The 12,020-nt window shown below is 39.8% G+C and overlaps 1 protein-coding gene across 5 annotated transcripts in view; it reads left to right on the top strand.

Annotated features, from left to right (window-relative positions):
• Positions 1 to 12,020, top strand: part of IPCEF1 (interaction protein for cytohesin exchange factors 1) — a 137,801-nt gene that overhangs the window by 125,248 nt on the left and 533 nt on the right. For all 5 annotated transcript variants that reach the window (XM_014545052.1, XM_014545050.1, XM_005872870.2 and 2 more), the window contains 2 exons: positions 3,753 to 3,946; positions 10,580 to 12,020. The exon at positions 10,580 to 12,020 is cut by the window's right edge and continues 533 nt beyond it. In XM_014545052.1, coding sequence (XP_014400538.1) covers positions 3,753 to 3,946; positions 10,580 to 10,744 — 359 coding nt within the window. In that variant the 3' untranslated portion in view covers positions 10,745 to 12,020. The remainder of the gene's footprint in view (positions 1 to 3,752; positions 3,947 to 10,579) is intronic.

Here is a 12,020-nt window from a genome sequence, read left to right as displayed (position 1 = left end):
AATAATCCTGTGCTTCCTGATATGTAATTATAATTTAGAAAAATATTGACATAAGAATGTGAAAGAGAGCTTTTTATAATATTACTTTACAGAGAAGCCCCTTAAAGGTACAGGAGTAGTCCTGTGGGCTAACAGGCCAGTGCTAATCTTCCATATAGCAATTGGGAAAGGACTCACCTCTGCTGTGGGCTCAGGTGCAAGCTCTGTTTCATTGTGTGCTTATATCCTTTTGTTCCCCTATGATTCTATTTATCATCTGTTTCTGTTATTACTGAATGCTCATTTAATGGCCCTGTGAAGACCTAAGCACCAGCCACTAGCAGCAGTGAAAACAATATAAAGTCCTTGTCTAGGGGTGGGCATGGTTAGATCCTGAGTATCTAGGAATACGTTGTACACCTCTCAGATTATGACACAAAAGAGCCAGTAAGGATATTTTTATGTGATGACTCGCATCACCATTTTTTATTTTGTTGTCCTCACGCTTGTGGGCTCTTCTGGAGTCAGGTTATTAGAAGTTAGACACAGAGGCTTTCAGTTTTAGGTTTCTGCTAAGGAGAGATGATGGCTGAGAAGTAAGAATAATGCAATAACTTGCCTTTCATTTTCCTCCTTATTTCTCCAAGAGCTTTAACCTTATCTCACTATTATCTCCAATTTCAAAATGGATCCAAAAAGAGAATATTATTTGTTCATATTTTAGGTGGATTCTGTATTAACTTTCAGTAATCTTAAATAGGTCCACTTCAACTGTGTGTTAATTTTAAAGTTACACACACACACACACACACACACACACACCTACATATATTCTCATTGCTAATGTTCCAAAATGGAAGTGAGGGAAAGAAATATGTGTGTGTAGAAGAGAGATAACTCTGATATTTTAACATAAATATATACCCATATAAGTATGTTAAACAATAATAAAATTATCCAAAAGGCAGTCCTTTTTTCATTTATGGAATGTATTTTATGTCACATTATTCTAAGATTCTAATTATTTTTATCTTTACCAATTTAATATCTGTTGAATTAGATACATAATCTTAATATAATCATTTTACTAAAACTGACATAATTACAAACTAATGTATTAGTCAAGAGTACTTTTATTTTCTATCATACATTTTAGTAGAATAACTTACCAGCTTAGTGAACAGAGAGAAACTTAAAGAAACCACTCTGTGTATCTTTGCTATATGTTTGCTTGATTTGCTTCTTGAAGTCTATTAAATATGTATTACTTACTTTAAAAATACTGTGGTTCTGAAGGCTATGTATTTAGACTTTATTAGAAGTAGAGTCCCACCTGCCTACTAGCTATAAAAAACACAGGGTTTCACAGAAGTAGGTTTACAGTTGTGAGTATGTAAAACAGAGTTTATTTTTGTATTATTATTTATTGATTATTGTATTATTCTCTATAGGAACAACTGTAAGCTTACTTTTGCCTTGTCCTTTATATAAAATGACCATTTTCTGGTGTGTCTGAAAACTGCGAGAGTCCCAACCCTAATGTCCCCTTTAAGACTCAGATGTCATTGTATTTAATTTTCTTAAAACTTTCCATGTCTCCAGCTTACCTGCAGGACTGCTAGCATGCTTCGTATTTCTGTGAAGGTGTTACCAGTGGTCTTGATGATCTCATAAAAGTTTACTTTCTTTACAGCTTTATTGAGATATGTTTCACCTATCATAAAATTCACACATAAAAACACACAGTTCAGTGGTTGTTAGTATATTCACAGGGTTGTGTAACTGTGGTCATAATTTAATTTGAGAACATTTTTAGCACCACATAGAGAAACCTGTACACTTTAGCTGTCAACCCCCATTTTTCTCCCTGGGGAAACCCCTAATCTATTTTCTGTCTCTGTGGGTTTGCCTATTTTGGACATTTTATATAAATGGACTCATATAGCATGTGGTCTTTGGGCATTGGCTTCTGTTACTTAGCAGAATGTTTTCAAGGTTCTTCCATGTTGTAGTATGTTCATTTTTTTAAATTACTGAATAATATTCCATTGTGTGTATAGGCCACAATCTGTTTATCCATTCATCAACTGATGAACATTTAGGCTGTTCCAACGTTTTGTCTCTGTGAATAGTGTTACTTTGAACATTCATGTACAAGTTTTTGTTACCACTCTTTAAAAATGTATCTTTATTGTTAAAAGTATTGCAGATGTCCCCCATTTTCCCCTTTTACCCCTTCCACCCTGCACTCCCCCAGGGCATGTACCCAAGTTTCAGGCTCGAACCCCAGTGTGGGGCATGCAGGAGGCAGCTGACCAATGATTCTCTTTCACCATTGATGTTTCTCTCTCACCACGCTATTGTCTGTGTCCATGGGTTCTGCATATAAGTTCTTTGGTTAATCTCTCCCTACCCACCCATCCACTCCCCACCTCCCCTTTTATGTTACCTCTATATATATAAAAATTGATTTCAGAGAGAAAAGGAGAGGGAGAGAGAAAGCTCCAGTAAGCTGAGAGCTTCAATGGTGTCACTAAATGCATGTCTCAGCCATGTCCTATAGATTGGCTCCATTCTCATGATTCCTGGAATCTTCTAGTTCACATCATCACACCACTCAGTTTAGGAAAAAAGGGAGATTGATTCTGTGATAACCCCAAACCAAAGTTTTTTGGTAAGATTTTAACTGGGTTTATTGTTATTGAGGTCCCTGGTTCCAGCTATCCTGCTCTGAAACTCGTGCTCATTCCTAAATCAATGACTGTGGCCAGCATGATGGAGCTGCCATTGGATTAACCTAGCACAAATGGTCCCCTGCATCTCGGGTAGAGTTGCTTCACTAGAAGCATTTGGGCTGGGGCTGGAAGGTTTGGTTAGGAACGTGAGTGGAGGAAGCAGAAAGAATAACCATTATCTGCTCAAAGCCACAGACCACAGGCAGGTTTCTTCTTTCAATGGCAGTTAGATGTCATCTGGGAAAGTGATTCTGAAGCCTGAGGGTGTGTATTAGTTTGCTAGGGTTTGCCTGTGCCATCACTGTATTTTTGAAGCACATAACTCTTTTGGTTTCATAGGTTCACAGATGGAGAGGAATTTTGCCACAGGATGAAACATTCCTTGGGTCTCTCCAATACCAGATATAGATGATACTTGGATTAGATTTTAAACTTAGCGTTGATGTTGGAATGGGTTAAAACTTTGGGGATGTTGGGATGGTATGAATATGTTTTGCATGAGAGAAGGACATGAATTTTGGCTGGCTAGATGGTGAATTATTATGGGTTTGATTGTGTTCCTCCAAAATTCCTATGTTGAAGTCCTGACCCCTGTACCTTAGGATGTGACCTCATTAGAAACAGAATAGGTGCAGATGTAATTAGTTAAGATGAGGTCACTAGGGTGAGTCCTAGTACAATATGACTGGTGTTCTTATAAAAGGGACACATTTGGACTCAGAGGCACGCACACAGGGAGAACACCCTGTGAAGACTGAGTTATTCTGCCGCAAGCCAAGGAACCAACAGAAGCACAGAGAGAGGCCTGGAACAGATCCTTCCTTCCCTAGCGTCTTCAAAGGGAACATGACTTTGCCAAAACAAAGTACCGTAAACTGAGTGGCTTAGACAACAACAATTTATTGCTTCACAGTTCTGGAAGCTGGGAGTCTGAGATCACTGTGTCAGCAGGGCCTTGTTTTAGGACCACCGTGTCCAGTGTTCTCACCTTGATTTTAACTGGGTTTATTGTTATTGCTTTTTTTTTTATTTTAATAGAAGAAACAAAAGTGTCTGGAGACGATGAAATGGAGAAGCTCTACAAGTCATTAGAGCAAGCCAGTCTATCTCCTCTTGGGGACCGACGACCTTCAACCAGAAAGGAGTTGAGAAAGTCCTTTGTGAGGCGGTGTAAAAATCCATCCATAAATGAGAAACTCCACAAAATCCGAACCTTGAATAGCACATTAAAGGTAAAAAATTTCAAACTCTAGATGAACTCTGTGGATGTGGGGTAAAGAATGGCTGCTTCTGCAGAGATTCATGCTAGTCACTGTGTGTGTGTGTGTGTGTGTGTGTGTGTGTGTGTGTGTGTGAGGGAGGGAAGTAAAAGCAAGTCCAGTCTCTGTGGGATGAGGTGACCTTTGGTGTTCTTGAAGCACCACAACACTCACAGGGGAAACCCATCTACTTTTCTACATAGGCCTTGATTTTTATATTCACGCCGATATAAAATTTCAAATGTTAAGCTCCTTAGAAGTCAAGGACCATGTGTAATAATTTTTGTGTGTGTACCTTTCTACCTAGCCCAACAGATGTTGATGAGCGCTTAAGATAGTTAACTTGTGAGAATAAACAGTAATATTAATAAGATCTTGGGATTCCACTGATTTATCACAAAGTGCCACTATTCTGTACTACATCCAGAAGAAATTTTCTAGACTTCAAATACAGCAAAGACTTAGTGACTCTCAGCTGTAGGCTCTGCAGCCAAGATACGCCACGAGAGCTGAGCAGTAGGAAATATATACTTCACGGTAATAGACCAGCAGATGTTTTCACAATGGGAATGAGGGAGAGTGTGCAGGATGTACTAACGCTATTTTCAGGGCCTCCTGTAACTAAAATGAGTCCTCAAAACAAAAGCATTCTGCTTTCGCATTTAGATTATAGCATGAACAGGAGGAGGCCAGGATACTTGGTCAACTGGTCCTGAACTAGCAAAGGATTTATAGATTCTGAAAAGCCTTGATAGATCCTGCAATTAACTTCTGTTTTGTGCATGTCCTTCTGTATCAAGAATTTGAGTCTCTTTCCAGAAAGAAATATCAGCAATCAAAGCACAAGGGTACAAAGACATGGCTGAGTGACTCTTAGTCAGATGTCCCAGTTAGTCAATAGAAGACCTCAGCACCCTATAAGGCTGCAAAAATGAGGCTGAAAAAGAAAAGGGAAAGGGGTATTTTAATTATACAAATAAAATCCAAATGCAGAAAAATTCCCTAACATTTATTGATGAAAAACATCACTAGCACACATTTTAAAGGCAAATATGTTATATTTCACATTATGTACAGAATTGATAAATGTTTGGTTACTTGATGTACTATGCCTTCGTATGTTGGGATTTTACTAACTTAATTGTGGTAACTGCTATACATGAATACATTTTTCATTGAACAACTATTTCCCAAATCTTACTATGGACCAAGCACTACTCTAGGGCACTGGAACTATTGAATGGGCCCCACCTGACAATGGAAGCAGAGGAAAACAGCTAGAATGCAATGTGCTAAGATGTTGTAGTTGATACAAGCTTAGGGTGCTTTGGTAGTCCAGGTGAGGGCAGTAGCTGCCTCTCTGAGGCCGTTAGGGACAGTGCTGACAACTGACAAATGAGTAAGAGATGAAGAATATCAGGATGAGCCCAGCTGGTGTGGCTCAGTGGTTGAGTGTCAACCTATGAACCAGGAGGTCATGGTTCGATTCCCGGTCAGGGCACATGCCTGGGTTGCAGGCTCGATCCCCAGTGTGGGATGTGCAGGAGGCAGCTGATTAATGATTCTCTCTCATCATTGATGTTTCTCTCTCTCTCCCCTTCTCTCTTCCTCTCTGAAAAACAAAACAAAACAAAATAAAACAAAAAAGAATATCAGGATGAGAAGGAAGGGCATTCAAGGAGGAGGAACTGGCTTGGGTAAATGTATGTCAGTGGATCATGCTTTAGCCCATGTTGGGAGACATAGGAAATGGAAGCTAAGGAAAGGATAGGCAGTGCAAGCCATTTCTAGAAGGAGAAAGACTATGTTCTCCACCTCTCATACAACAGGCTTAGGATTCTAGACCATCACAAGACCATGTCCTAGCCTGGCCACTGAGAGGCTAGGTTTATACACGGAATTCAAAGGTTTTAGCGGCCTCACGTGGTTCTCTGTAATCTCCTGCTCTCTGTGCACTGTGGCCATATAATTGATCAATCCAGCTTTTTCCTTCCCCCCTGTGCATTAGGTATCTATTGCTAGGTAACAAAAAAAATCTTAAAACTTAGCAACCATAATCAATAAACACTTATTTCACAATGTCTGTGGGTCAGGCATCTGGGCGTGGCTTGCTGAGGAGCTTCTCCCTCAAGGGCCTGTGATCCAGGCCTCAGCTGGGACTGCATTCCTTCCTCCCCTGGGGGAGTCAGTACCCCCAGGCTCTCTCATGAGGTTGTTGACAGAATTCAGGTCTTCACAGGTTGCCGGATTGAGGGTCTCAGTTGTTCATTGTCTGTTGGTGGGAGGCCACACAGTTCCTTGCCCTGCAGCCCTTTCTCAGGGTAGCTCCCAAAATGAAAACTGGCTTCCTTGAGAGCAAGTAAGACAAGGAGAGCGAGTGAACAAGATGGATCATATGCCAATGTCAATCATGACATCCCGTTATATTCACAGTATTTACAGTATTCTGGTCCTTAGAAGCCAGTCACTAGGTCAGCATGGATCCACAGAGGGGGATTATACAAGGGCATGAATACCTGGGAGCAAAGAGCACTGGGGGCCATGTCAGGGGTTATAATGCCCACTGAAGAACCACTCTCTGTACATTCCTGGAAGGAACCTTTCCACAGATCCCTTAGGCCTCACGAAAGTGTGATGCTGGGGCTGTGAAACATTTTCCATGCCACCTGTTCCTATCAACCTCATAGGAGGAAGGAAGACATAATTGTGTGGAACTTGACTTTGGTGAAAAAAATGCACATCAAACTATTCACTGGACAAAGATAATTTAGTACTGTATATTTATTCAAGTCGGAAGGCTATAAGAATTATTTTAACCATCTTTAATTAATTTTTAATTGAATATATTGCAATGACATTGAATAATACATTTATACAAGTTTCCGGGGTACAATTTATTTAAAAAACACAACACACTTCAAAGCTCAAGTGTGGACAAGCAGAGACAACAGTTTCATGCAGAAACAAGGGAACTGTTTTAACAATAGTGTTTATATTAGTGATAGGCACATTCCATACATAAAAAAATATCCCTGTGTGGGGATTGTATTGGAACAAATGTGGAAATTCTTCAAGAACACTGAGCAGACTATCATAAAAGGTCATGCTCTAATATAGATCTTAGGAATTTCTGATAGCTCAACATCCACTGACTTTTGGCTAAGTCTGCCTTTATTTCATAATGAATGATTACTGGAATAATTAAGGGGTCTGCTTGAAAGTTTATCTCAGGGTTTCCCTGGTCTATGTCAAGAGGAACTAACCCTTCTTTGCCCAACTGCTCCGATAGAATATAATTTCAATGCTTAGGTTTTGAATCGAGTTAATCTGCTGCATATTTGGAGTGAAAAATGAAATTATAGCATCTGTCTTTCACAGTATTTTTTGGAAGCCCTACCAAGCCCAGCCTACCTGCCAGAAAGCAAGGATGATGTTGTAAAAATGGTTCAAAGCATTGGGAGAGCAGGACCCAGCGTGATGCTGCTGAGTCCAGGGTGCTAGGTCCAGGAAGGAACTCAGAGGGTTTGTTGTTCCATTAATTCCTTTCCTCTAAATTCTTGTCTGTAGTGTTTTTTCTTTTATCCATTAAAAACTAACACAGTAACACAGACTTGAGCCAAATGGTAAGACATTTGGATTGTTTAGACTATAAAACATGTGTGGTGTTAGCCCAAAGTTGAAGAGACCCTTTCCCAAAGCCTTTTATCGGATTTAGAGGGATGATTAGTGCATTTTTGCCTTAAAAATTAATTTTCCAAATTTTGTTCAACTGCAAAGATCTTATTTGTTTTTCAGTAAAATATTAGGATCTCTCTCTGAACAGATGTCAAAATTTCTTTAGAGCAAAAGTAAGAATCCTTAAATAACTTCATATGAATAGCACTATGGTGTTAGAGGATGAAAGCTTCTTTTTTAAATACTGTTTTTTGATGGGAGCATAAATGTTGAGAACTCAGAGAAAAGACAGAAAGCTCTCTGGGCCCTGGCTCGACTTTCTGCCAGGAATCCTCCCCCGTTACCCGCTTACTTCGCCGCCCTCCTCTCTGGTCCTGGCCACCTGCTTGTTAACCTTCTTTGATTACTTCCCTACTGAACAATTTTTTCTCTTTTCTTAAACCTAAATTATATCTCTTGATTTTCATCTGTGATCACATCCTTATTCACTTGATTCAAGATGATAAATCTCATCACTCAGAGGGGGGGGGGGGGGGGGGGGGGGACTTTTCTCTTGAAATCTATATTATTCTGGCCAATCTAGAAACTGGAAAAGAAGAATACGAAAATCGAAAATGTAATAAAACAATAGATTTGAGTGATCATCTATGACCAGATACTTCATTTGGATAAAACAAGTGCTGACAATTCTAGAATCCTTAAAACTATGTGGAAATGTCTGTATAGTTAGACAGATATAGATATGTGATATACATATATAACATATAATATATATACTAGAGACCTGGTGCATGAAATTAGTGCACTCAGGGGGGGTCCCCTCAGCCCAACCTGTACCCTCTTGGAGTCCGGGAGCCCTCAGGGGATGACCGACTGCCACAGAGGCAGGAGAGGCTCCCACCACCGCCACTGCGCTCGCCAGCCGTGAGCCACTGGGCACACTGACCATGAGGGGACAGCTCCTGCATTGAGCGTCTGCCCCCTGGTGGTCAGTGTGCATCATAGCGACCGGTTGTTCCACTGTTCAGTTGATTTGCATATTACCTTTATATAGGATATATATATATGTGTGTGTGTGTGTGTGTGTTTGTATGTAACATGTATAAAAACATTTTTGTTTGTTTACGGAGATGATTTTTGGGGGTTTCAAATAGGGTTCATGATGCAAAAGAAATTAAAAAGCAAATGAATAAGTAGTTCATTCATTTCTTATTTCATATATTAATTTTTTCAACAAGTATTTAGTGAATGTCCACCATGTGTCAGTCATTCTTTCAGGTACTTGGGGATATAGCAGGGGGTATATCACACAAAATTACCTGCCCTCATGAAGCTATATTTAGGTAGAGGGAGAAATAAACAAAGTAAGTAAGTAATTTTATAGTATACAAAGTGATGATAGATTTATAGAGAAGAGAAGGTGGATAAAGAATGTTGAGGGATTGCTAATTAATTAGGATAGGCATGAAAATCCTCTTTGAAAGATGGAATTTGAGTAAATTAATTGTGTAGATGTAGGTAGTAAGCGATAGGAACTGGGGGGAAATATTCTTCTCATTGTTTCTTTTCCTAAAAACAACTGAACAAGGTCATTAGCTGCAAGGGAGGATGGGGGCAAGGCTTGAGTAAAGACAGGAAGTTTTGAATGAGTCCTTTGGAAGAGGGAGAGAGGAAAGGGATGAGAAAACGTGATGAAAGTCCACTTAATGGCAGTGGTCATGAATTTGAACTGTAACCAGTGAGCACAGCTGTACATTTTTAGCTACACATATGCCATCCTGAAGGTAGGTAAAGAGAGTGGCTCATTAATATATATGTATTGAATGTCTTCCTGCAATTGGCATTGTGTTAGGTATAAAGAACACAGCAATGAATTCAATATGTTTATTAACGCCTTCCTTACAAAGCTGTAGAATAGGTGGTATGAGGAATCCATGAATATCTAAGCATAACATGGGGAGCAACAAATGGTGCTCCGGCCCACGGAACCTTGGACATGAAGGGGAACCACTAAGGGGCTCAGCATTTTAGGTGGATCCCCGCACTGCCACGCGGAAGGTGGATTTGAAGTGGAGATTAGAGGCAGGGACAGGGACCCCTTTAGAAGGCTGTATAGCAGATCGAGTGTGGTCTATTGGACTTAGTATCTGAAATTAGGGTGATAGTCATAGGGATGGAGGAAGCAAGAATAGATTTGAGATAAAATTGTTAGGACTGAATGATCTTTTTTTGAATGTGGAAGCTGTTGCATCTTGTTTTGACCTCATTTCTTGACTACAGAAAGCTTCCCTAACCTGGGTCAGACATTTCAGAAATGTGTGTCATTGATTACAGAGGAGGCAGGGTGAGGTGAAATAATATGAGTAGATTCTATACTCTATTAGCACCAGTGCAGTATATACTGTTTTCAAGGAAAGTTAGTAGTCTTTGAATAAAAAAATGGCCTGTATAGTTATTCTGCATATATTAATTAAATAAATGTGTGTGATTTATTAAAAATTAAGATAAAATACAAAAATATATATTTTTTATTGTCTTATGTCTTAGGGAAAGCACTGTTTTCCATTTTACTTGGTGAAGTTTGGCTGGCCACTGAAATAATGATACAGTTATGAGTTTCAGGAGGAATAATGGTCACACTAAGACAGAACTATCACTGTGGTGTGCAAAAATGGATTAATCAGAGAAGCGTCACATAGGAGACCTTGGCTGTATATCTAGTTCTTCCACTGGGTAGGATACCTAACAGATGTCCTGCCATATATCTTAGGATTGTTGTAGGGATTTGAATATTAACGGATAAACACACTTTGATAATTTTTATGAATATGTATGTGCAATTATTTGTAAAAGGGATGAAGGTGGCTTATTGAAATTGAGATACTCACTACAATCCCCATCCCCCCCCCCTTTTTTTTTCTACTTGGACAGTGTAAAGAACATGACCTGGCCATGATTAACCAGTTGCTGGATGATCCGAAGCTGACAGCCAGAAAATACAGGGAGTGGAAAGTCATGAACACCATGCTGATTCAGGACATCTATCAGCAGCAGCAGGACCCTGCGTCCGCATCAGCCCCTGCAGGCTCCCCCTAGGGACTCCAGAAACCATCTTCCTCTGCCTCTGTTGAAAGTTCTGTTTGACAACAAGCCAGCATTCTCTGCCCTTCTCCCCCCAAGCAACTCTTCAAGATGTTGCAAGAGCTTACATTTTTCCTTAAAAGGAAAACTGAGACCAGTTCCTCAAGTATCAGCTTCCTGTAGGGATGCAGTCTTGGTGAGGACCAGCACCAGGAGCAGCAGGACTCCTTCCAGGTGTGGCGTTCCCATGGAGACTGGAGGGATGGAGTCCAGTTGAACAGTCTTTGTGTTCCTGCTGGGAGCTCAGTTATGCCAGATTCTAGGTGGAATGTGAAAACTCTAGCTTCTGTTCCCTGCTCTCAAGAGAATTACAACGGTCTGTGGACGAAGGATCACCTTTTTACCATAGAAATATTCAGTTCTCCAATTCTACTGAGTTGGGCAGCTGAGTTCTCCAAATCATTTTGTTGGATGAAGGAATGTTTTCTGTGGCAGCAACTGGAACAGGACAAATGTTTTTGTGGAACTGAAATCCCCTGCCCCTGGTCCAGAAAGGTGGTACCTTTTCCACGAGTGGAGAAACACTTCATAGCGAGTGGGGTGTGGGAGAACCCAAGAAGGAGGCGTGTTCTGTATTCCCCTCACTCAAAGGACAGCTTGATGGCTTCATACTTCCCCAGCTGGGGTTGAAGTAGATCTCATTATCTTTCCTTTCCACAGAACAGCTAACAAAAATGTCTCCTTATACTTGGAGGCCTCTACTCCTTCCCAGCGTTTTTGAACCACTGTAGGAGACAGTAACAGGTCCCGCAAGGAATGTTTGCTACAGTTGTCCTTGGGTGTGTGCCTGTGCACAGTATAACTTTATATCTAGGTTCCCCAGGATAAATATTGCTGATATCATTCTGTTATCTGAATTGTTTAAATACCTTTACTCCAAAAAACAACAATCAGCCAACAAAAACGACAGAGTTAAAACATGATTGTTTTATTTTTGTATGTTGATGTCACATTGTGTCCTATGTGAATAGCCATCTATAATGTTTGTTATTTAAGTATATTTATAGAAGTTCAAATTACTAGTGTTTTAAAAGATGATATACTATTCTATGTTTTGCTCAGTATATATTCTCAAAGGATATACATTTTTGCTTGAGAAAAATAGAAATACTATTGATGATTGATTCATTGGAGTTATTACATATATAATGTATGAGGAATGCTCAGGAAATCTTGTGGGATCAATGAGGGGGCATGCAATAATTATCTTTCATTTTCTGATTTATCTCTT

Source organism: Myotis brandtii, unplaced genomic scaffold (genome assembly GCF_000412655.1).
Source record: "Myotis brandtii unplaced genomic scaffold, ASM41265v1 scaffold395, whole genome shotgun sequence".
Taxonomy (NCBI): domain Eukaryota; kingdom Metazoa; phylum Chordata; class Mammalia; order Chiroptera; family Vespertilionidae; genus Myotis; species Myotis brandtii.
The sequence above is the reverse complement of the archived record's forward strand: the minus strand, read 5'-3'. Positions and strand labels throughout refer to the sequence as shown.